Genomic DNA, 27,297 nt, shown 5'->3' on the forward strand with positions numbered 1-27,297 from the left:
AACTTTAAAGGGCGCGATCCATAGTCTATGCAGACTGAAGGATGCCTACTAATTGCCTTAAATTTGAATTTATCTCGTAGTGTAGACATAGCCTTAATTAAATCTCCTATTAGCCTTGCGTGCTCAGGAAATATAAGCTGCTAGCCTCTCTCTCCCAGCTCAGAAGGACTAACACTGCCAAAAGTCTGTTCAGGCCTTTCCTCCAGGGCACGGTTTTATTCTTTACATAGAACTCACAAAGGAACACTGAATCAACGCTATTTGCAGTGGCCCTTCCACTTGCATCTCTCTCTCCTGCTTTAGAAGCCACCTTCCTTCGCAGCCCTTTTTAGGAATCATCTGGCAACTTCCCCACAGGTGTAATGATCCCCTCTCCCATGCCCAAACACCTGTTCTCAAAAGGGCTCTGTCTCAGAACAGGGTAGGCCAGCTATGGCTTCCTGGCCTTTAGAGAGGCTGGCAATGTGCCTGGTTGTAAGAAATATTAAAATGTTCATTTTCTACACCGGGAAAGTAAAGCACAAGGAGAATTCTGTGCCTAGTTCCAGGTCACCAAGCAGGTCAGTAGCTGTGCTAGGAATAGAACCAACAGCCCTGACTCCCTGTTCTGTAATCCCAGCCACTGGTCTGTGGGCAAAGAATGATAAGGGTGCTTAAGTATCAGTTGTTAGGGCTTTTTTTTTTATTTCCTCTTAGAGCCTTGTTTTTCTTCTACCTGTTTCAGAGGCTGTTGGTTATATTTGGCCCTGATTTTTCCTTGTCAAGATGAACAGTGGATACTAGTATCAGAGGGGCAGCCATGTTAGTCTGTCTCTGCAGAAAGAATGAGAAGTCCTGTGACACCTCATAGACTACAATATTTTGGAGCATAAGCTCTCATGGGCAAAGACACACTTTGTGACATGCATCTGACAAAGTGGGTCTTTGCCCACAAAAGCTTATGCTCCAAAAAATCTTAGTCTATAAGGTGCCACAGGACTTCTTGTTGTTCTAGTGGGTATTAGATGAACATCATCATGTTAGGATACATGCTGGTCTTGTGCAGTGCATATAAATTAACTCAGGCTGTTAGAAGCACCTCTCAGAACACAAGCATCTACTCTCAGATGAAGGAAAAGCCCAGTGAACTCCTGGTGGATCAGGCCTTGAACAAGATGATATATCTATATATGCCTGGAAAAAATACAGCAATTCCAACTGTAGGGCACTCAATATTTGAACTTATTTTCACATTTTTTTCCATGAGCATGTGACCTGCATTTTTTGAGGTTTACCTCTATTTCTTTCTTTCTTTTTTTTTAATTCATAATCTACACTAGATGATGACGCCAAACACATTCCCAGTGAATGGGGTGAGGGGATGCACCAAGTACAATCTTTACAGGATTTGGTCTTCCATATCATTAAGTAGAAAAGTCCAACAACAACAAAGATAACCCTCTGTGAACTGAAAAGTAATCTTCCGCATCAGCCAGACAAGAGTTCTAGTCTTCCAAGTCCAAAGGTTTATGTTTATTTTTGAAACCAAAAAGGGTCTAGAGCAGGCGTCAGCAACCAAAATAGCAAGAAGAGCCATTTTTTTTCAAATTCGGTTAAAAACTTAATAATTCAACATCCCACAATCCACATGACTATGAGACAGTCTTTAATAAATAACACCAAACCATACTTTTTGTAACTCCTATTTAAGGACAGGGCACACACAACTATCTGTCATGCAATGTATGTTTACTGCACGATGTTCACACACTTTTTACGTATTCTATTTCCTCACACTTTACATATGTGTTTGCACCATCTTTCTGACTTTCACTCTCATACCTATTTTAATTATGTCAATTTCACTTCATGTTTAATGTCAGTTTTCTTTCTTAAAACGCAAGTTGCCCTTCACAGCAGGAATATGACAGGCTTCCTTTTCCTGTTCAATATCAAGACTTTCGTAGCAAAACGATTGACACACACATATAATATCATATCCCACAATGCATTGAACATATTAAAGGAGGAGTTATCCAATGTTTTGAGATCATGTATGAGTTACTATTTAGATATGAGTTGTCCACTGCTGGGATTTCAGATGTTTGCCATTTACCAAAAATGATCAGGAGGTGTTTTTTTTACTTTGCAATTATAACATTAGGAGCCACAAAGAAGTCCTTAAAGAGCTGCATGCAGCTCCAGAGCCACAAGTTGCAGACCCCTGGAGAGTAAGTAGGCAAATTTTTTTGCTGGCATGGCTTTTTGGACCAGTATATAGACCTAGAAGATGCAACACATGTATCTATGGTTATAGAAAAAAATTGTCTGATATTTTGTTGGATTCTTTGAGAAATGGTATGTGACTAAATAATTAAAAGTATATGGCAATGTATACACCCGCAGTGCTAAGCTACGCATACAGTCTCAACTTTGATGTTTTTGAAGTTCTGAGCACTGAACTTTGCAACTTTAATATTCTCTTAGTAGGCTAGCTATTTTAGACATAATATACTTTACACAGCTGGAGCTTGAGTCCAGAATTTTGTGGGAGAGGAAGAAGGGGTTCAAAATCTGAGGCCTCATTTCAGCAAAGCACTTAAGCAGATGCTTAAGTTTAAGCATGTGTTACATCTTACTGAAGTTAGTGGGATTAAGCACATCCTTAAGGACTTTGCTGAGCTGGGGCTTGAACCAGGATTTGGACTTTGCATCTGACCCATCTCTCTATAATAGATCAAGCCAGATACCAGGATCTAAATAAGTTCACATGCTAGGGATTTCAAAATCTGGATCTGGAACTAAAATTTGCAGATGAGGACATTTGCTAGTACTATGCACCTTGCCTCGCTCACTGACATTATGTAATAGGTGGGTGTTTTGTTTTTAGTGTTGTTTTGTTTTTGACAAGATGTCTTTTTATAACAAAGAAAACTATTGGAGGCTGAGAAAAGCTAATGATTTTTTGTTATCTAACAGCTTAGTCACTTGAAAAATTAGTCATGTTCAATCTAACAGCCAGGCTTCCTGATCACCAAAGCAACAATTTTGGAGCAGAAGATGGGAATATCATAAATATACGAGAATGTTAACATGAAGCATTTTTGAGATTTCTCAGGAAGTCTTTTCTAAGCATGTCTATATCCAAATAAATTTTTAGTCATTATAATATCAGTGCAGAGTAAGACACCTGCTATGCTCAAACACTGCAGTGATGGACACAAGATGGACAGACAGACAAATGGACCAACTGGTTGGCACTTTTGGTTTCACACTTGGGTGCACATGGCTTGATATTATACAAATAATACTCCGTATTTCTCTGGCATCTTCCATCCAAACATCTCAAAGCATCTTCCACATAGTCAAAACAGAATCAGCACAGCACCCTGACAAGGTAAGAAAGTTATTTTTATGTCTATTTCACAGATGCGAGAACTGACACACAGAGGGGTGAAGTGACTGTGATTTGCCTAAGCTCAAATGGCAACTTTACGGCACAAGTGGGACTGGACTCCAAGTCTCCTGACTCTGTTCTATAATTTAATCATCCGACCAACCTTCATCCCATGCCAGGTTTTATTGTTTTATTATTTATTGCATTATTAACTATGGATTGTCCCTTGTGTTTGTTGGGCACTCAGAAGAATAAAAGCAGTGGGAAACTAATGTTGAAATATTCAAACTGTCCTACAGGTGGGATATGGCTGGGGTGTGGGGAAAATTCATCCTGGCCCAATATGTGCTTTGAAAATAAGTAAGGTGTGGGGGAAATTCCACTATAAAACAAGCCTAATCCTCCAGGAATTTCTAATCACCAGCACAGAAGATCCATGCACATGTAACCCAAGTGTCAATCCTTTCTGACAACAGAGTCCAAACTCAATGGGAACAGGACTGAAGTAATAACCCATTCTCTTCTGGAGAAAGGGACCGTCTTGCTTAGGATGCAGCACACGACAGTGATGAAAACTGGCACAGTGCAGAGTTTTCCTCCACCAAGTTCCCCTGTCCATTCTGCAGGACAGAGTAATTAATTCTTTGTGTGCGTTATCGCAGTGGGCCAGATTCTGCAAGCTGCTGAGTGCCCTCAGCTGGCTTTCATCTCAGTGGGAGCTCAGGGTGCTCAATGCAGCTACAAACCTATCCTATTGTCCTTTTACCCATGGGACTTGGGAGGTTTTTATCTCTTGAGTTGATCTTTAGCTTTTAAAAAAGAAAATTGTACAGATTCTCAGCCAGCTTTCCCCGACACTGAACCTGTTCCAGGCTCTGCTACATGGGGACTATTTGATTTACATTCTGATAACCAGGGAAGAACAAGTCAGATAAGAGGAGGTGTAAGTTAGGTTCCTGATTTGCCCTCCACCTGGCTTCGCCACAAGCTGCAAAGTTTTGCATTTTTATTCACGTCATTAATTTTTCTTTAGTTTCAGGTCACATTTTATCTACTTTAATTTCTAAGAATTTGGATATTTTTTCCCGATTATGCAAAAAAACAGCAATTGAACACTTGAAATGCTGTGACAATCTGCTTTAAAAGGGCCTGACTGAGCCTGTTAAAGCCAATGGCTACTTTTGCATTGTCTTCCAGCAGCACGGGATTGAGTCCAGGATGAGACTCAAGGAGGAAACAAACACGTATTACAAATACGCGCTTATACTTTCATTAGTAACTACAGTTAATGCTTGGGAAAAAACATACTTCTTTAACCTGAGTTGGGGCATTTCAGAAAACATTATATTGTGGGGATGACTTTAAAATGGCTCTTCTGATTTTCATGATGGATCAGTATTCTGAGTGAGGAAACCCCTACCTGGAAAATCATCTTACTAGCATTGCTGAGTGGCTGCAAATATTTATTATGATCACTAGTGATGGCCATTGTTTTCAGCTTGGAGGATTAGAAACTGATACTTGCAGAGTTTAGCAACCCACTCATTACCAATACACCATGTAAAATACCCTCACAGGAAGCATGCAAAAACTCAACAATTTAATACTACAGAATAGAAGCAAGGGTTAAGCGGCAGGCCTAGAAATAAAAGAACCACCTGTTACCAGAATAAAAGGTGCACCCAACTGTAAAATATATGGATCTGTGTCTTTGATACCTGTGACCAGGACCTAGTGATGAAATTAGTAAAAAAGCAGCATTTATGCATCATATTACAAATAAATGACATTATTTCCATTTTACACTAAGGCAACTGAGGAAGATCTGGCTCACTTGCTATAAGTGATACACCCTTTTCTCGAAGTTCTTAAATCAGAATTCATAAAACAATTAGCCATGTACAAGTGTGGACTTAATGCTCAGGATAACAGGTCTAAAGTCATTTGGATGAGAGGTTAAGGTTCTCTATTATACAGTAAACCCTCCATTTAATGGACTGTGAGGGTGGAAAGGATGTCTGTTAATTCCAAAAGTTCATTAAATCCGAATGGTTGCACTGTACGATGATGCACTGACCTTCTCTGTCCATCACTCACTCCTGTCCTCTGCCCCCCACTCCCCGCTCCTGTCCCATTAATCCCCTCACACCTCTATCTTCCTCTCCCAGGTACATACTCCCAGGTACACACTGGCTGGCTCCTTCAACCTCCTGTGGATCTCCTCAGCACTCTCAGCACTGCGGCTCCTAGGCCCCCGGTGGTCCCAACTGCTCCTGCAGCCCCAACCACGGCCTACAGCTCCTCTGGCCCTGATGGCCTGGGTGGCCCCAATTCCTCCAGCCCCCATGGTGACAGCTCTGGCTGCGGAGGCTCTGGTGAGTCACTGGCATTTATTTAGGGGAAGGAGGGGCTGGTAGCAAGTGTCTGTTATTTCCAAAGTCCGTTCAATCGAGGTCCGTGACATTGAGGGTTACTGTACCATAGGCTATGGCTACCTAGCATCTGTGAGTGAAATAGTGAACCACACACCAGCCGTAAAAGACCATTTTACATTTCTATACTGTTTTTATGATTATGATTTCTAGATTACCTATATTGCAATCACTTCAGCCTCCACTGAAGTGCAGCTCCATCGGGGTGGAATATGTCATCTTTTCAACAGAGCACAGCAGCATGACCCAACAGTTTAAAGACAGAAAGTAAAAATTATCTTACCCAATGGGAACCACAAGGGAAACCTAAGTAGGAGAGAATATGATTATTTGAATTGGAATTCGGCCTGGACATCTGGGTTAAAATGCCTTATTCTGGAAATCGTGTACAGAAAGGTTAATGCTCAAGTGATCAGGCGCACAGCTTCACAGCTCGGCCAAGAGACACAACACCTGCAGCATTATAGCGCCCCCTATCCAAATGTTGGAGCCGTGATTCAACCCTGAGAGAAGACTGCCACATATCAAATCGCTTACCTCATTCAAACTGGCATTTCAGCTCATAAACAACTCGCATGCTAATCTCATTCTTTACCAACTGTCTGCTCCATTTTCAAATGATAGATAGAAAACAAATTTCAGTAATATTGTGAGTGTTAACCCTTTGAACAAAGCTACAGAAATCATGGAGCTGGAGTTAATTTTCCCCCAGAAGGAATGATATCTATTTATTAATTCCTGGATTAAATCATTTTCAGAATTGGTCATCTACCTAAACTTTCACTTTCAAAAAATCCTTGACTGTTTATAAAAATATTATAGACTCTTTAGCAGTCGCCATATTTTATTTTTAAGAGATAGATGGTGGGGAAAGGAACTTTGAGTGAACACTGAAAAATAAAGCATCCCTTCTTGAGGACAAACAGAAAGATCAGCAGATAAGAGGGAATAAAAGCACTTCATCTTGGCTGTATCAATTAGAAAAGTTCCTCCAGCCTCAACGGCTAAACCTCCCACCCCCATCATGGCACAGCAGTGGCCTAGGAGTTAAAAATAAAAGAGGAAAGAAAGACATTGGACCTTTCTCCCCTGCTCTCTTTCAACTTGATAATCTCTGAAAATGTAAATAGGCAAATTTGCACTGGGCAACTTCGGTTGCTTAGACACCAGTTGGAGCAGGGAGAATATCATTATTGGAGCAATACACTTGACTCGCTGGGATGCAGGGGGAGAAATTAAAACCTGAATATTTTAAAGAGAAAAAAACAAATCGGTATGGGATGCTAGACAAACATTAAATACAAACCTACATACCTTGGGTCTGGCACTAGGGCAGCTGCCCGCACCCAACAGTCAGCTTAAATCATGGGCTCAGAGTCCTTAGACAGCATAAACTTCTAGAGCTCAATTTATACAAAATTTCTCAGAGGGGAAAGAAGGTGGAGGACAAAGCAGCATGAAAGGTCTCCAAATTATGGACTGGGATCAGTGGATAACCTACGGCAGTTTCTCTCCAAGGCTTTCCTCTGAAATATGCCCCACCTCAGTTCTGCTTCACCAGAGGTAGCAAAGGGTAGACAGGGCTCTCGGGTGTCCCCCAGTGCCTTAAACATTATATTGCCTAACCTGCACAGACTGGGTCTACATCATGGTCCGCCCCCCGCCCCCACTGCCATCAATTCTACACTCAGTGGAGAGACGGGGTGTTAGCTACAGTGGGAAATTTTATGGAAACAAAAAAGGCTCATGTTAAAGAAAGGGCTGAGGTAAAAAAAATATTACAAAGCACAGGAAGTTCTAAAAGAGAGAGAGGTCTGTGGGGAGGAAAGTTGTATTACCTCTCCCAGTCTGAAGTTATTGAACAGATCACCCTGTCTGAGGTGGGGGAATTTCCCTGGTTTCCCCAACTCCAGCAAAAAAGCCAGCACAAAGCTGCACTCCAGTCACGAGCACCAAGAAGAGCTGTAAATTGGCTGTCATCATTTAACCTGCTTTTTTGAAGCCTCCACTTTTAAGGTGGGTATCCAGACCAGAGCGACAGCAGGAACATGACAACTTAGTAACAAATAAAACATACACGTACCCCGACTCATCTGCCACAGAAGAGACAGGTTGGACAGGCTCCGCTTGCAATACAAACTGCTGACAACGCACACCCCCATTTCCAGTTCTCCTATCTCCCGCCGTGATTCTTTTCACCCGACACATGGCACAAAAACACCTGGAACATGACTTTCTTCACACCCATGCACCCCTCCAGAGAGCCGCCCTTCACAACCTGCCAAATCTCTGCCCTGTCTTTTCCTTTCTTTTTTTTTTAAATCTCTTCTTTTGTTCAGCACTTTTGTCATGCAAGGTCCCTAAAATGGCTACAGCGTGATCAGTGATTTTCAAGGACAGGGAGTAAAAAAAAAGGAGTCTGGAGAAGAGACGGAGGCTTTTTTCCCTTCCCAAGCACTGCAGTCAGAGGAAAAGAGAAAGACATAGCTACCTGGACTCACCATTCCTGAGCCATCCCTTAGCCACTGCATGTTGCTTCTGAGAATGTCCTTGTTATCAGGAGGAGGGGGAGGTGAGAAGGGGGGAACCCACCACTTGCCGGGAGCTGCAAGGGAAGGAAAAGCCCCCCTCCTCCTCCCCTACCCTAGCCTAACCATTCAGTCAGACATCCCTCAGCCCAGCTGTCTCGTGCCTGTCAAGAGCATGTTAATAGCAGCCTACACAGTACCTGGGATTTTATTTTATTTATTTCTTTGAATCCCGGGTGGGAGGGGGGATTTTTCTTGCTTCCCTTTTCCACTTGTGTTTTGAAAGCTGGGTGCATTCAAGGGGGAAATGGGAAAGACTGGAGGGCCAGGGAGGGACACGAGGAGGAGGAAATAATGGGGGGCAATGGAATTTACAATAATTTGCCACTCACCCACTTGCACTATGGGATTCCCAAATCTGCAGAGTCAGCATATCCATTTGTGCTCAGTTGGTCATTTGGGTTTCCGCTGACAGCTGTGAATGAGGTGAGTTAGTGCTTGCTTCTCATTACCACCATGGCCCCTGCTCCCTGAAACAAAGCTGCCCATCCAGGCAGTCTTTCAAGAATAAGCCCCCTGCCACTTTGGTTCTGATTCTTCCTATTAAGTCTCTCTCCCTCCTCCTCTTTTGTTTCCAGCCTCTCTGACCTGTTTGAAAGGTAAAGACACCCATGTTGAGTCCTTCACCAAGGAGATCACGCACCCCTAAAGGCACAATAATCATCGATATATATTGAGTCAGTCACCGGGGCACTGGGTGGGGAAGAAAACAAATAAAATGTATTGCGCTGCCATGGTCACAGACAGGGCTCACAAATCCTCTCAGCAGTCCCACTGTGGTTGGCATGTCAATGCCATTCCCCCTATTTGTTAGAGGAGGCACCCAGAGACAAGTGACTTGCCCCAGGCCATCCAGCAAATCAGTGGCAAGAGTAGAAATTCTGACTCTCCACCCTGTTGCTCATTCCTCTCAGCCAGCGTGCCTCCTCTGAAGGATAATTCATTTTTGGAATAGACATGTATTTAAATACAATAGAGGTGTCATCTCTAGCATCAGGTGTGGGTGTGTGTGCATGCGCATGCACGTGTCTCTCTTTTTGACCTTAATATCACCAGAAATAACATGAAATGCCATGATTCTTGCTGCATCCCCTTTCAGGATCCTCTGCTCCATTTTGTGCCATCTGGCAGAATTAAAACTTGTCTGTTGTAATGTATTATCTACTTCAGAGACAGAGGGGGACAGATGAAACTGCTAGGAGGCCACATAGCAGGTGGGGAGGTAATCACATGGTATCAGTGAAAGCTGTCCCCTCCTTACTGCTCTTTGGGCACAATTCTAGGGCAGGGTTACACTTCTCTATTCACTAATGAAAGATGCTCAAGAAGGAAATCTATCATTTCAATTTGACAGGTTTTTCCATAAAGTTTATGAATGAAAGAAATTTGATTCTTAAGTTATTGGTCGCTGTTTACATTTGGTCTCCTATTGTCAGTTGTTATTAAAATGTTTGTCAACAAACAACTTTTTCAGTTACAATCAAAATCCTTTCTCCTCGTTCCCCAACTCCATGATTCCTGCATAGGTCAGTGGTAACCACAAAGTTACTGGAGGTGAGGCAGACTCAAACTCAGTCAGCCCAAGATAATAAGAATGTCAAGTTCTGAACTTAGATCTAAAGCTGATCAGTGGACCCTTTGTGTGCAGTGGCCTGAACCAAAATCCAGATCCAAGCATCCTTGAACTTTGAGGCATTACAAATCCTGATCTGGATTCAAGTATTTAACTGCCATGGGCCCATCACTAAATGCTCATTGCAGGGCAATACCTAATGTCGTATGTGAAGTGCCTGCACGACAGATATTCATCTCCAAAACTCCTCAGCACTCAGCAAGGAAGTGAAAAATTAAATGGGCACAGAGCCTAAAGTCATCACTCATGCCTAAAGATGATCCTTTCAGGGCAAGAATAAGGCTCATTGACTTGACTTGCTCATGCTGTACTTATTCGATAGATAGATAAAACAATCCAGTGTCTAGAGGCTCTTGCCACAACTCTTCCAATGTAGAGTTGGGTTCTTCTGTCTGATAGGGTTATTTTGCATCTCATACCCGGCACAAAATTTCCTTACAGCAGCTGGAGAAGCCCTCGGAGAATTGCCCCTGTGCAAAGAAAAGTCTCCACTGGCTGCCTTTGTCACCTCCTACACTGCTGCCTTCCAGCTCCCAGCGTAAGGGGAAAGAAGAGGACATGTTGAGGACATGGCAGAGCAGAGCTCCCCTCAGTCTGATCCTTTACTGGCATCGCGTGGGCAGGCTTGAATCAAAAATCAACAAGCAGCACTGTGTGGTTGTCACTCTCCCCTAAGTCTCAACATAGTGGGGATGTCGTAGCAAATTCAGCCCTAAACTTATGTTTTAAAAATTAAGCCAGGGCAAAGCAGAGTAAAGAAGTGAAAGGATTCAACTTGGTATTGATTGGTCCACACCTAGCACACTATCTCTCATCCTGTTCTCTTTAACATACACTCTGACAGTGTTCATTATTTCTGCATGTGATTGACAAAAGAGAGAACGTTGTAAGTGAGTTGTTTATAGCTGTGCACAACTCTGGCATCCTGTCCCAGTGTCTCATGTTTGGTCAGCAGAAACCCAGCTGGGTGGCTCGGATTTAAAGAGGGCTTCCCATCTGAACAACCCAGCTTCTGAATGCTTTCCTGGAAAGGAAGACCTGCTGGCAGAAGCCTCCTGCTTATTCTTGTTTCTCCTACAAACAGGCTAGTCCATAACCCTCAAGGGCCAGGTGCCTTGTCGTACAGAGTTACTACCCCTTTAATAAGTGATCTGTGGTGGTGTTATCCACCGGCGTTCAAACATCTTGAGCTATGCCTCTCAAAAATTATGAGTTTGACATAAACATTTCCATTTTTGTCCTTTGCTTACAAGTTTTGCAGCCCTTAGGGTGCACTCAGGTCATGTTTTCAAACTTTTCTCTGCAACCATGGAGAGGCAGAAACTAAAGGTTGAACCTCTCCAGTCTGGCACCCTTGGGACCTGACTGGTGCTAACCAAGGGAATTTGCTGGACCATGGGAGGTCAATATTGTCTAGCAGCATAGCCAACACTTCCACTGGTTCCTGGGCTCATAGAAGACATAGAGGGAGTAAATTAGAGCTAAATAACAGCACAGAACAATGACAGCCAAGACTGGTGGCTGTAAACAAACTATATGGGACCACAGGAAACTTGGCCACATCCATGATAAATGGTCATTTGGCTAACTAAAGTCATGCTAGAGTACGGATGTTGCCAGACAAAAGTGTTCTGGATTACAGAGGTTCATGTACATGTTTATAATGAAAACTGAAATGGTTTCATAATCTCATGACTCCAGGATCAGAAACTTTAAGGGAAAAAACCCACAAAATTTAAGACTCACCACAAAACCATTAACAACACTATACCGAATAAATCTTTTTCCGAGGCGATAAGGCCTCTTCACCCATTTTAACAGTAAGGGATGAGCAGACTGCAGCCCTCAAGCTAAATACAGACCCTCCGGATCTAGTGAGCAGTTCTTGCCTGCCCTAATCTTTGGAAGTATGGAATGTGCCTTAGCAATACTCCATCCTGACCAGGGTTGCCAACCCACAGAAATTTAATATACGAACAATATGGGAAAAATTTACAGACTGAAATTTTTTCACAGACATAATTTTTATACTATATCAAGATGACATAAATGGCCAAAAGTGAAAAGTCACACATCACAAAAACAATATGCTATTGACCTCACTTTCATTAGTTAATCATGTTGCCAATGTGCTGACACTAACTTAGTGGGATAATGTAGATGATAATATCACGTGGATTACGTGATTCCCATTACATCACATCAACCATTGAGCTAAATAAACAACTAAAATGTCCAATTCCCGCTCCTCCACGGTAAAATGGCCAAAGCAGCATAGAAGAAATTTAATTGCTATAGAATAGTTGCTGATTTTTAAAATTTTATTGCGCTTTTACAAAATTTATGGACGCTACTTTTTTTTTAAAAAAAACAGACTTTACAGACACATCCAATTTCAGCTAATTTATGGACTGTCCATAAATTTACTGGCAGTTGGCAATCCTGATCTTGACTCATGAGCTCTCCCCTTTACCCATACACACAGATACGCACATATCATACACAGAAATAATTTTAAGGTAACGATGTGTGCAGAATTTAAAGCAACTCACATATCCTTATCCTCAACTGTAGTACTTTCCTCTGTAACTCCCTATGATCCATTGATGCCTCTTGCAGTATTACTCTTCAGTTATGGACTGACAGTGTCCCTGGCACAAAAGCACTATAAGAGCAGGCAGATTAGAAAGGATGCAGAGGCAGACAGTGACTGCTGGCATGTCCCAGCAACAGGGGCCTGATATATATCAAGTTTCTGTTTATGAAAATGAACCTTGCGTATGGTCTAATAAGCATTTGGGAGCTGGGTTAGCTGGAAAGAAAGCAAGGTACCATGTATGTAACTGTAGAAGCACTCAGTTCCACCTGGGTGCTCGAGACCCAGGACAATTTGGGCATGCTCATAGGCTTAGGACATACACGTCCGTAGTCAATCCCACACTAAGGTTTCATCCCCTCAGTTCCCTAAACACTCCCCTGTTGGTGACCTGATACCCATCCTCACTCTCACTAGTGCTTGTTACCTACAGAAACTGGCATCTGTAACACATTCAGAAGCCTGGACAGACACCCCACATATGATAGACAATAAAGGTCATGAAGGGAATGCAGGAACAATTCAGGAATTGCCTGAAATCATCTGCCCTTTCTGTTCTTCTTGAACCTTTATATATAATACAGTCAAGAAAACTTGTCCAACGTCATACTTGTGTGGTAGGAAAGCAAGGGGAAGACGCGGATGAATATCTGAGACTGCCTATTAAGATACCAAGCAAGCTTTATGATCACAGTCATAATGACCACTGCCGCTCTGAGGTTTGGAAGAGGTGGTTATGTCACTCAAATGAAGGGATGGTCTGTCAAACTGAACACTTGGCTCAAGAGAACATGTCTCATATCACTGAATTTGCATGTCACCATTCTTTCATATCAAATACTACAGCAATACAGAGGTTGCTTTAGCCACGCCAATGCCAGCCCTCCGGTCAACCATACTCACAGCATATCCTCTCTTCTGGAATGCATCTCTGCACTGTGCACCAGGGAGCATCTAGGACATTTAACGCTTCTCTTCCTTACATGACTCTTACTTATGATGAGCATACTGGAAAATAAAAAAAAATAAATAGAGGAAGAAATGGGGAGAGAGATGGTCAGGGAAGAGGAAAGGTGAGATGAATGAAAGAGATTCAGCCCATTGAATTATAAATCTGAGTTCTCAGGGTCAAATCTTGTCTTTATTTACACTGGTAACAACTAACACCATTGAAGTCATTCCAGATTTTCACACCATGATGCAAAGAAGGGTAGAATTAGGCCCTCATATGTCAACCAACTGACCCCAACTCAGCAAAATGTGTCTGGAGGAACAGAAGGACATTTTTCATTGAGAATTGTTAGATACAGGAGAAATTATCCCAATTTCTCTCATTTCTCCTGTCATTTGGGGATTAGACCTGGCAATAAGGTTAATATCTGAATGCCCCATTAACTACACCTTGTTTACTCTGAGCTGGTTTAAGAAGGAATAAATCAAAAGCTACCAAAGTTAATTCTTGCTTTCCATAATAGACAATGGGAACTAGGGCTATATGAAATCGGTTTCATCCTGTACATGAATCCAGCCTTTTGGACACCATCCAGAATCACTTGGGAGAGTAAACCCCAGAAATGGAGAAAATCTCACAAAGATACCTAACTACACAACCAGTTGCCAAGGAAAGTCACCTTTCCTGTTACCAGCCTGAAAGATAGTGATTAAAACCAGCCAGCCTCAGCGGTTCTTATGGAGAATACAGATACTCTATGGGAAGGAAAAGTGAGACAGAAATGGTGTTACACAACTCAGGGGTGCAATCCAGACAAGTGAGGGATTGAGCCACAGTTTGCCTTGGCATCCTAGGTGTCTCAAATGTTTTTCTACTGTAATTTATTGCCTCGTGTTCACAGTCAGCAAGCAGCATGCAGGTCACACCCTGACTGTCTCTGTATAACTGCAGAGCTGGTCTAGGAACTCTGAACCCTGCAGCATCCAGCAACATCCTAGCCATGGTCCCTGTTCTCTATCAGTCTTGGTTACTGATCGATTGCATGCTCGCAGTCCTGAATTTTCCCAATGCTGTGTGCTCTGTAATATCTAGCCCTCTTCTGGACAGTTTGGAAAGATAGTAAGGTTTCTTTATTCCCCTAAAGATCCAAAAGCACATCACATCTTACTAACTTAACTGAGATAAATATACCCTTTCCTTTACATAGAGCACTGAGTTAACTTGCATTAATAGTAAAACATTTTTATTAACAAAAGAAGATAGGATTTTAAGTGAATTCAAGTAATTTGAAAATATTGTAAGGCAATAGTGGAAAAACAGCTAGAAGTCTAAGGGTTAATCTGGCAAGGTAGGAGGCTTTGTACAAGACCGTTCTCTCACCAATCTTCCTTCCTCCCAGCCATGTCTGACTATCCCTTAGTCAGGACCTTCCACAGAACTGCAAGAAGGTTGTTTCTTTTGCCTTCCTCTGTGAAAGATCTTTGCCTATGCAGTTTTCTCACCTATATTCCGTTTCCAGAGATTTCAAACCCCTCTGGTGGAAGAACCTATTTTTCTCAGCTTGCTAGATCTCAGTTCCCTTGAGTCTGTTCAGAGGCAGATGTTAAAGACAGCTTCCATTTTTGCTCAGTGCCTTTCTTTCAAGAGGCAGGATGACCTCATGCTGTTTTTTGCTTCCTATCTCCCAGCAAGTAAATGGGCCTTCCATTGCTTTGATTCCATTGCGCTTCATTTACACAGGACACAGGTAAATATCTGCCTCCTCTCCCGTCTGGGAGGGGCTTTTTTCTTCTTATTTAGCCACAAACTTTAAAACATAATATAAGTATATATCCATATTTCCTCCCATAGTGTTAATACATGCTTGTCACAATGACATTAATCACCAGTGTGCCATTACGTTTCAGAAAGACCTCACTCTACTCAATTTTATAAAGCAGTAGCATTGCATACAATCGATGGACTCAATCGCATATCACTTGAGGTTCAGCCCCCTTCTTTATACACTGGTAAAGCTTTGCAACATACCTTCTGAAAAGTAAAACCCAGCACAAGTTTCTCCCTCCTGCTGGATTTGTCTCCAAAAATGCAAATTATATAGTTCCTGCCCCCTCTGGTGTAATTGCATGAAGATTAAACATGTAATTGTCAATCTCCTCCCTCCCACCGCGATAGCATGAGGTTTTGCTCCACCCCATTGTAGCTTGATGGGTCTGTTTATAGGGGATATGTAAATACATTCGCATTGTCTTTCAAAGGACTGTGACAGTACCTCCTAGGTGGAAAAATCACAATCCTTTGTCTAGGGTGAAGTAACTACTGCTTGGCTGGCAAACACATTTTAAGAATGTATAATTTCTGTTATGTCCTTAACTTTGCATCAATAGCTTTGTCACCTACATTATGTGATATTAATAATCACTGAGTCATGATCTTGTCATTGACACCATGCATGACATGGATCAGATACATTTAATGACACTAAAGAATAGGGACATACTTCAATTGTGTAAACTAGCTGCAATTCACAACCAGATATCAGAGTGCCCATTGCCCTTGGTTTTTTCTTGATGTTGTAGGACAGTGTCCAGGATTTTCTCTCTTTGAAAAATCCTGGAAAAGCAGAGAGTATCAGTGTTTCTAGAGAGGTTGCTCTGCCTGGTTACACTGCAGTAGATTTGAAAAAGCATTTAAAACCAGCCATCCACAAGCTTATGGAAAGCCTGTGGAAGAGGTTACAGGGAGGCACTGAGGCTACATCTACAGTACACAGCCCTTATTTCAAAATAACCATGTGAGTGTCTGCACTACACACGTGTTATCATCAAATAGATTCAAAATAGTGGGTGAGTTAATTGACACTGGTAACCCTCAGGCTGTGGCTACATTGCCCCTCCCTTTTGGAAAGGGCATGCAAATGTGGCTGATCGGAAATGCAAATGAGGCACAGATTTGGATATCTCATGCCTCATTTGCATACTTGAGCAGGATCTCGATTCCAGAACAGCTGCTTTCAAAAGCCAAAACAGCTGTGTAGAGGGGGTTCATTTTAAAGGAAAGTCCGCTTTCGCAAGCAACTTTCTTCCTGAAAAAAATTAGGAAGAAGGGTGCTTTTGAAAGTGGGGTTTCCTTTCCAATGAACCCCATCCACACAGCTATTTTGGCTTTTGAAATCATCTCTTCCAGAATCGAGATCTTGTGCAAGTATGCAAACAAGGCGTGAGATATTTAAATCTACATATTATTTGCATTTCCAACCAGCCGCATTTGCATGCCCCTTCAAAAGGGAGAAGCAGTGTAGCCTCAGTGTGGCTACAGCCTCAGTGTGGGAGGAATAATGCCAATTTCAAAATAGGTGCTATTAAGACACGGCATAGCATTATTTCAAAATAAACCACAAGGGTGCCAAGGGCACTATTTTGAAATAAGGCTATGTGTCCAGAAAAGCTATTTTGAAATAGTTGTGTACTATTTTGAAATGCATTTTGTGTGTAGCTGTGTTATTTCTAAGTAAGATATTTCAAAATAGCTGTTTCAAAATATCATATTTCTAAATAACTCTGAAGTGTAGCCGCAGCCTGAGTGTCCAATATTGTAATCAAATCATTAGAAGCCACCCAGCATACCCTGGAGGAATGCCATGTAGAGGGGGCATTCTCACTAAAATCTACAAAGCCAGCGAACTTCAAATGTGTGGAAACTGGGCTTCAGGACAAGGCCAGTGCCTCCACCCTGGTCCAGCTCCCCTCTGGCAATTTAGTTCCAAGAGTGCAATCAATAGTGGTAATCCCAAGCAAGTTGGTTGGAGTGATATTGAGATTCAGAGACTCCTCTCTTCATTCATGATGGACACCATGGTTCCCAGGAAAATCGCTGCTTGATCGTTTCTTCATCACACAACCCAAAGGGCTGAGCAACAGTGCAAAAGGAAATCAGCTGTTCTGCACTGCCAGGTTTTCCACACCAGACACCTGGCAGCTGCCATACCAAATGCCTGGAGAAGCATGTGGATGCCATACCAAATGCCTTTCTGGACATGCTCAGTACATGATAGCTTGCCAGGCGGGTGGCATCCACATGCTTCTCCAGGATAATGCTATGAGTATGGTGAACTCTTTCCTTTGACAACAAATTACATTTTCAGGTGTTTTGCCCACCCCCATGTGAGCTGCATTCCCAAAGAATGCTCAGATTTTGGGCAGTTGTGAAGACCTGGAAGACAATAGACGATTCTTTTTAATAGCCTTGACTGTAGCAGAAGTGATTGGTGCAAGTGCTGTAATTATTAAAGTCATGTTCCTGCGCGAAGCTGCATGGCATTTGGTAGTGGCGTGCTAATTACTTGCAGCTGGAGAGACTGATTGCAAAACAGAGCACAAGGATATCACTCAGGTGACATTTACTATCGGCTCTCGCCTTTTAAACAGCACAAACAAAACCAGATTGGCTGAAGCTTCTAATACCATCTCCTTCTCAAGCCACTCTGCCTAACATATCTGTTTCCTGGCCCTGAACCGTCAGTGCCCTGTGTTTTCTCCCTCTGCATACTTCCGCAGATCTGTATCCCAAGGCAGAGTTCAAGTCTGCATACCTAGTTTCAAACTGAGGCGGCTCTGGATTTGGACTTTCTCTGACTTGGTCTATCCTAGGAAAAGAAGTCAATGTCAGATACACAGATATGGCAATTGCATAGCTAGAATCAACTTATCGGAAATTGACTTACCTGGCCATCCTCACTGAGCAAGGTTGACAGGAGACAGCTGACTCTCAATAGGTCGATTTTGCATGCTCCTACTAGGTGCATGAAATTGAACCCTGGGCCAATCTTCAAAGTAATGCAGACGTGGCCTCAGAGTCTGAGAGGAGAGGGTCAGGTAAAAGTATGGGGTGTTGCCCATCTAGGATGTTTTCCTAAGTTTGCACGGTTGTTTCCTAATTATGCTGTATTGTCACAATACACTATTCCCCTTGAGCTTCGCAGCTGATGGGCCTTCAGAGGTCTCCTCCCTCATGCCCAGAGTCCCATCCTGTGAACTACATCACCAGCAAACCAGTGAATATGGAGAACGTACCAATGAAGTTTCTCTCCTCCCCTTCCCACTGTTTCCCATAAGGGTTTCTTTACTGTGGAATTCACCCACTTATCTCACCTGCACCCCCAGTTACAAAATTCATTCCAGGCAGACAATCTGATGGCCCTGAACACGCCTCCTTATGGATACAGCGATAATCCAGAACTGCCTCATTCAACATCCTTTGAAGAGCCCTTCAAACAATAGTTATGTCATTGCTGTAGAAAGCAGGTGTTCTTCATTACATGTTAGAGGAAAACAAAGTACATTCTCAAAACCATTGCCACTGTTTAACGGCAAATAGGAACAAAGATCAATAGGTTAATTACACAGAGAGAGGGGAGACTGTTATTTAATTTTGCCCGTAATTTTATAGCTTGGGTTTACAAACAAAACAGTGAAGCCATAGCACTGAGAAGCTGGGACCTTCCCTATAATACGTTCTACAGTATTCTTTGGTAACAGTCCAGTATTTCCCAGATTACCAGAGCAATGCTGCAATGCTTTGGGCTGTACTGATAATTTTTAATATTACAGTATATTACAGGGTAGTTGCTAATTGATTTTCTAATAAGAACTGTCACATGTATTGTTATCAATCTTTACCAGCAGACGTTACAGCCACAAGTGTTCTCCTGAACTAGCTTTGTCAAATTTGGTACTGGATTATCTCATTGGGAAAAATGAGTCATTTATACAACGATCTCCACACATTTCACAGTATGCCTTGTAGGGCGGGAGTTTTATTAGGTCATTAGGGCAGGGGCCCAGGCATTCTACGTTGTGGGGAGCTCCTAGCACACCTTTTGGCACAATGACATAGATGGAAAACCAAAAAAGAAAATGTGCCAGTCTCTTGCCAAGCGTCACAAATCTAGCCAGAGGCAGATATGAGAACAGGAATCCTGGGTCCTAGAGCAGTGCTCCCACCACAAATCACTGCCTCTTAGATTTGGAGCAGTTTCAAGTACACACAAACACACTCCTGCTGGCAGATATAATTATTTCTAATATAATTGGATATACTCATTTACTACTGGGAGAACTTCACACACACACACAGAGAGAGAGAGAGAGAGAGAGGGAGGGTTGTTAGATCCAGGAATCTGGGTTCGGCCCATGTCCAACAGAAGGGAGTGACATGAGTTCTGATGTGAATTTGGTTTCTGACCCCATGCACGCTGCACCTCAAAGCTTGATCCAGGCTTTGGGTTTGGGCTTATTCTCTGTTGGACACCCCAAGTGCTTACAATCTGATGACTATTTGGCAAACAAAACTGCAGTTCTGTTCCCCGTGGATATACAGCTACACCATAAACCCAACCATCACACAGCTAACCCCAGTGGTGGCAAAATGGGCAAGGACTATGTAGGCCTAGCAATGGCTCCATGGTCACTGCGAGGTTTTAGGGATGGAAGGCAGAGAAAATTTTCAATAGCGAAATGATGGAGGAAGGGGCTTTTGGTTTTCTGAAAATGAGAAATATTTGGAAAATTGCAAATAAGTATCAGAGAGGTAGCCATGTCAGTCTGTATCTTCAAAAACAACAAGTCCTGTGGCACCTTATAGACCAACAGACACTTTGGAGCATAAGCTTTCGTGGGCAAAGACCCGCTTCGTCAGATGGTCTTTGCCCATGAAAGCTTATGCTCCAAAATATCTGTTAGTCTATAAGGTGCCACAGGACTTCTTGTTGTTTTTGCAAACATGTGGTTTGTTATATGCATCATCTCATTCATAGGGAGAACAATTCACCTTCTTCCTCCACCCTGACTTCTAGCACCCCTCCCCACATAAATCCAACCAAGGCGTAGAAAAGCAGGGTTGAGTGACACCTCAGGAATCCCAGCAAAGCAGCAAAGTTTCCAGAACTGCTCTGCCAAATCTTCACAGCTTGCATCTTGTTTACTACTTCTTTGGACTTGCCACCCCCATCTGACTGACAAGACGACTCATGCCTCAGCCCATTTGATTTGCTAATATCCTTCAACTATTCCAACAGTGGCATTTTTAAAACTCCCACATCTGCTCTAATTAAACCACGGAAGCCTGTTGCCAAGGAACGCAATCTGTTGCTAAGGCCCCTGCTTCAGAGACGAAAGTTAATAACTTGCAGTCAAATTAAACTTGTGGCATGAAGTCAAACGCCCCCGTTTTAAACCTAACGACCATTTTTGGAAGACCCCTCAGAACTGAAAGTGGCTTTGATATGCCAAAAAGTTACCAGCAATGCCCAAGTTCCTGGTTAGTGAGGGAGTCTTTGTGGATATTTTAGCATTGAAAAATAAGAACATAAAATGGTCGTATTGGGTCAGACCAATGTCCTGTAACCCAGTATCTGGTCTCTTACACCGCCTGATATGTGAGACGAAATGAACAGAAAAGGACAATTATTGAGTGATCCATCCCTGGTTATCCAGTCCCAGCTTTGAGCAATTAGATGCTACAGACACTAAGACTGTGGCCACACTTGGCCAAAACTGAAATGGCCGTACAAATGGCCATTTCGAAGATTACTAATGAGGCACTGAATTGAATATTCAGAGCCTCGTTAGCACTAGGACGCTTCCGGCCGCTGCGTTTCGAAAGTGCCGCTTTTGACTGCTTGCGGCTCAGTGCGGCTACGTGGGGGTCCTTTTCAAAAGGACCCCGCACCTTTCGAAATCCCCTTATTCCTCTCAGCTGAGTGTGGAGTACATCCCTTAGCAAATGTCATTAGTACAATGGTGACTGGCAAGGAAGGCTCCAGGGAGGGCACTGGCCACATTTCCCTCAGACTAGGGAAAGGCTGGAACAACCTGCCTCCACTCCAAGCCCCACCTCCTCCCCACCCTTGCTCCACCCCTGCCACACCCTCACCCAGCTCTTCCTCCAGAAATGGAGCCGCACTATTCATGAGTACAGGCGCAAATGGGTGCTGTGGTGCCTGTGACCTCTCACACACACCCCACATGTCGCTCCTGCAGTAATGCGTGTCTTGGCTATTAGCCACTGATGTAAATCTACGAATTTTTCTGATTTGTTTTAACCCACTTAGACATTTGGCATTCACAATATTCCCTGGCAACGAGTTCCGCACATTGATTGTGAATTGTGCAAAATTCTTATTTTTTAAAAAATTTGATGCATAGTTATTTCATTGGGAGACCCCTAGAATTCTTGTGCTGTGATAGGGTAAATAACACTTCCTTATTCAGTATCTTCACATTATTTATGACTTTACAGACCTCTGTCATAGCCTCCCTTGCTCATCTCTTCTCTGAGCTGAACAGTCTCACCTTTTTAATCTCACCTCACATGGAAGCTTTTTCATCTCATTAATCATTTTTGTTGCCCTTCTCTGAACCTTTTCAAGTTCCTGACATCTTCTTTGAGATGAGGTAACCAGAACTGCACACGGTATTCAAGGTATGGGGGTACCAATGTTTTACAGAGTGGCACAATGATATTTTCTCTCCCATTTCCAACCTATTTCCTAACAGTTCCTAAAATGTAGTTTGCTTTTTTTATATACACACAGACACTGCAAACTGAATGGGCGCATTCAAAGGACTATCCATGATGACTCTCAGATTTTCTTCTGGAGTACTAGCAGCTAATTTAGAACCCAATATTTTGTACAGACAGTTGGGATTATTTTTTGAATATGCATCACTTTGCACTTATCAATACTCAGTTTCATTTGCCATTTTGTAGCCCAGTCAACCAATTTAGTGAGAACCCTTTGTAACTCTTTGCAGTGTACTTTACTTAAAACAAGTGAAGTTAGCAAAGAAGGGTTTGCACACACATTACAGTGCATTTATTTAAATTTCATTTGATTTATTTACTTATAGTGACAGTTTGCAGCCTTCAAAGAGTTGTAAAGAAGCATAGCCCAAAGGTATGCACACACAAACAGGGAGACCTATAGATAAGCATGTACATTTGGCACCCTCTTAATAGATTTAAAGGCCAAAAAGGACTGTTTGGATCATATTGTCTGATATTCTGTTTCTCTCCTTTCAATGGAGGCACCAATCCATCAGAGGCAGCAGGGAATGATATTCTGGGCAGATGCTCTATATCAGAGTGGATGGATCTTATGGCATGGATGCTGACATCTTTATTCTCATTGGCAACGTTTAAACTAGAGAGTTTTGTTGACAAAATGCGTTTTGTTGACAGTCTGTCGACAAAACCCGGCACTTCCACCGACAGCATTCTGCCTCTCTGTGATGAGGAATGACTCCTTTGTCAGAAGTTTTTTTTCAAACAAAAGAGCCATGTAGACACTCTGGGCAGGGGGGCACTTTTGACAGACAGGGCTTCCGGTTCACCAGGCAGTCCTGTTTGCTGAGCTTCTGGTTGGCTGTTCTGTCAAGAGGGTGGCTAAACAGTCTGGCTGCTCCATGTTGACCGAGTAGATTGCTGTTTTGACCTGCTATGGACTTCATCTGTCAACAGAAGTTTTGCGGGAAGATCTCTTATGACAGTAACTTCTGTCAATGCATCACTGTAATGTAGATGTAGCCATTGAGTAATATCTTACTTTCTGAGGAAGAATCCCATTCACTTCAACCGGGACCTCTGCAAAGGTTAGATATGATACAAATCATGACCTGGCCCTATATACATACATATGTATGGTGCCCTACAATGGAAATAACACATCTCACCAAGTTGTGGAGACTGGGGATGCAAAAAGGACAGTACAATGACAAGGATTTGGCTTGTTAGTAGCTAAGTCCTTACAGAAGACAAATGGATCGTCCCTGAATCCCCCAGCATCATTATTATATTGGATGTGCTTTCTGGATATCAGATGGGCAGCTTGCATGTACAAAGGTACAGCTGGATAGTGGAGACGATCAAAGTCCATAGAGCAATACTGAGAAATCTTCATATTCAGAGATCTCTCATCACAGTGACTATTTACTACAAGCTATGACCCATGGGCCTGATGTGCTGGTTGTAAGCACTACTGTTCACAGCATTATTCTCAGGTTTCAGCCCATCAATCTGAACTGAAAGAAATTTGTGAGCAACTCTTAGGTCACCTGGTCAGAGCATAACTGCCCCTGCCCAGGTGGGGCAAGAGATCCAAGGTAGGGCAGGCTGAAAATGAGGGGAAAGAGGCTCTCCATTTCCCTTACATCCCACGCAGAGTGGGAGCTGAACTGCAGCCACCAGAATATGGACTAAAGAAGGGGTCAGCAATGAAAATTGTCTCGTGCCACTCTTAGCAGGTGTGCCATGGGCTGCTGACCCCTGTGCTAGAGTTCTCAAAAGGGCCACTGACGACCAAGGAGGTGTGGGGCTATTCTTCTGAAGGACCTGGTGGGCCTGTGTCAGCATGAAAGACACTGCATCCTTTTTGGGAAGTATTGGTCACACCTCCAGAACAGACACTGCAACAGCTGAAGACATAATACTTTGGGACCATTTCTTACCCCCTCCTTAGCTCTCCCTCATGACACATGCCCTGGGACTGCATCTTAATGAACTTTGAGAAGGCACAGGCTTGCAGGGCAAGTTATGCCTCACTCAGGAGGTCTCTCTCCATTGGTTTTGAAGGATGTGTGATTGGGGTGCTGACACCAGCACTTTACTCTCTGGGGAAGTGGCTCTGCAACATAGCCTCTTACCCCATGACAGATAACATAGCAAGTGTTCCAGCTGCCTGTTCTTTTCATACAGTAAAGAACATTAAGGGAGGCTCAGCTCCAGATTCCAATCTCAGTTTCACAGGTGACGGGAACCAATCCAAAGTAACTGTGTTCAATCACTAGAGTTGTTCTATATTTACAGTAGCGGGTACTTGAGATAAAAATCTGGCCCCTAGAGCCCAGAGTAATATTCTGTGTCCAGGAACCCAGTCACAGGTTAATTCGCCCAGACGTAACCTAACCAAGTACAAAAACAAAGAACATGATACAACTAGACACGCTCAGCTGGCAGGAAAGTACCAGCAGGTCTGAACTTCACAGGAGAAATTAGGAGGGAGGAAAGTAATCACCCTTCAGTAATTTCTTCCATTAGCTGCTAAAATCATGGCTTGACACATGCTGTGTTTGCTCCAAGAAACTTTACTCTAGCAGGCAGCATACAAAGAAATGGCACCAGGGGATCTCAAGTATAAACAGCAAACAACAAGGACTCAGACACCTCCATGTGGCACTCAAACTGCTCCGATCGTGTAGAGCATGTGGCAATTTATGCAAGAAGGGATTGTGTTACAACAATTACTATCGGTTCCCATGCAGGCTAGGGTGGGTGAGAAAATGGTATACAGCAAAGTGTATAGCTTGACACCCTCAGACTTAGGAAAGCAAGATAGATCACCCACAATATACAACTCAGTGCAATAGGCCAAATACATCCATTATGGCTTTGTCTTCCTCTGACGCAGTAGGGGCAGGATGCTGGAATTGGTGGGCCAATGGTTTAATATGATTATTATTTTTATACTATATATTTTAATACACCTGGCCTGGTCACACTGTCTTGGTTCTAATCCCTCTCCATTCAAGCTCAGGTCTGACATTGGGGCAATAGCCAGTGAACAACTGGACAAGCAAAAGAGCAGTGAGAGGAACAGCTGGGACAGCCCCAAGTGTCTGAAGAAAGCCTGTTCCTCAAGAAGAAGAACTGCCAGTGCCATGAAGGAGTGAGAGGAATCCACTTCTCTGACTCCCTGTGCCCAATTCAGCAATCACACACTAGGACAGTAAAAAGACAAACCATCTCCTTCTTCAGTGGTTTGAGCATTGGCCTGCTAAAACCGGGGTTGTGAGTTCAATCCTTGAGGAGGCCATTTAGGGATTGGGGCAAATAGATGTCAGGGGTGGTGCTTGGTCCTGCCAAGAGGGGCAGGGGACTGGACTAGATGACCTCCTGAGGTCCCTTCCAGTTCTAGGAGATGTGTGTGTGTATTTTGGCCAGGTCTCATTCTGGCTCTATGCACCATCATTTTTACTGAGCAAGTACTGCTCCTACATAGCAAGCTAACACCACTAGTCACCCCACAAGAGGTAAGAGGAGGCCAGAGATACATGATGGGGAGAGTGGGCTGCTTTCCCAGTAGGGATGTAAGAGCTGTCACGGTCCCTCTCCCTCCTGCAGCTGCACACTGCCACAAACACAGTTCTGTCCTGAACAACGGAGCCCTCTATTATGACAAGCCATTTCCAGTTCCATGACCCCTCATCAAATTCCAAGACTATCATTAGTGACCAAGGTCACATTCTATTGAGCATTGTCCACAGGGAAAGGCTTTCATTCAGCTGAACTGGTTCCATTTTAAAACGCATTGTAAAAGCACTTTCCAATGCTACATTTCAAAACCCCTCCTCTCATATTTTTCTCTGCCAAATTCTACCTTTGGGTCCTGCACTCCTTGCTATATCCTCTGAAATAACTAAACCATCATCTTTTTTAGAATGATCACTTAGGCTTGGTCTACACTAGGATAGTAAGATGATTGCAGGTACACACTTTCAGCTACAGCAATTGCATAGCTAGAATTGACTTATCTGCAATCAACTTATCTGGTATCCTCACTAAGGAAGGTCAAGTGGAGAGTTTCTCTCACCAACCACCCTCACTCCTCACTATTGTGAGGAGTACAGGGATTGACTGCCAACCCCGATAAGTCAATTTCATGCATCTCTACCAAGTGCATAAAATTGAACCCCAGATGATCGACCCTGAATGGGTTGATCTACCAGGTAATGTAGATGTAGCTTAACTCTTTGCTTTAATTCCATCTAGAATGAGATCCCTTTTGGATTTGTTTGGGAGGTTTTGTTTTGTTTTGTTGTATTAGGAATTATACTAAAGGTTTCAGATCTTCCATGCATGATGGAGACAAGAATGCAGGAATGAGCATTGTTGTGCTGTTTCCATGTCTTCCTTGCTTATGTGTCATGGCATACTACATTAGGTAGCATTTGTGACAGGCTGGATCACGGATCCTCTGGAGACTGTCACCTGATGTGGTGATCAGACCTACCTGCCCTCTGGGGGTCCCCCACCACCCTGTCATACTGAGCCAGACGCTCTCGTCACTTTCAGCAGTGGCACAGATTTGGAATAACAGCCTCCAACAGAGTAATGCAGACACTGGTAATAGCACTTGGCAGGACTCAGGAGCCCAGCCCACAAAGGGACCAACCCAAATAAACCCATCTTACGCTATATAAAAGTTTTACATAGAAATGGATCATAGATTTCATGTGATTAAGTATAAAAAGAAGGAATTATGGTGTTGCAAGTGACGACCAGCAGATCAAAGTATGTTACTAAGCTAAAACAAACATAACACACCAGCTAAGCCTCATTCACTAAGGCTATACCTACACCAGCTACACTAGTATGGACACACAAAATCGACCTCCCAGGGGTCACAGTCGACCCCTGTACTCCTCACGAAATGTAAGTAAGGGAGGTCAATGGGAGAAAGCTGTATCTGTGGCTGACTTCCTTTGCCTAGGGTAGATGTAGCCTACGAGAAATTGTTACACATCATAATTTCTTATCCTAGTCCTTGTTTGAGGTAAAGCTCTTCAAGTCAGAGCTGAACTTTTCTTCGACCTGGGTCTAGTAGCTTCTCCTATCAATAGTTCTCTTTCCAGGTCCTTTCACGTGTTCTCTTGACATGGGGAAC

The 27,297-nt window shown here is 43.0% G+C and overlaps 1 protein-coding gene across 9 annotated transcripts in view; it reads right to left on the reverse strand.

The window, feature by feature from the left end:
• ARHGEF9 (Cdc42 guanine nucleotide exchange factor 9) overlaps positions 1-27,297 on the reverse strand; it is a 383,799-nt gene that overhangs the window by 176,891 nt on the left and 179,611 nt on the right. The window contains exon 1 of one of the 9 annotated variants that reach the window (XM_075008226.1): positions 13,529-13,623. The exons of the other annotated variants lie outside the window; for them this stretch is intronic. Within the exon in view, the coding sequence (XP_074864327.1) occupies positions 13,529-13,579 (51 nt within the window). The 5' untranslated portion in view covers positions 13,580-13,623. Of the gene's footprint in view, positions 1-13,528; positions 13,624-27,297 lie in introns of those variants that run through there. 9 annotated transcript variants of the gene reach the window in all.

Source organism: Carettochelys insculpta, chromosome 13, assembly GCF_033958435.1.
Source record: "Carettochelys insculpta isolate YL-2023 chromosome 13, ASM3395843v1, whole genome shotgun sequence".
In the NCBI taxonomy this organism is placed as follows: domain Eukaryota; kingdom Metazoa; phylum Chordata; order Testudines; family Carettochelyidae; genus Carettochelys; species Carettochelys insculpta.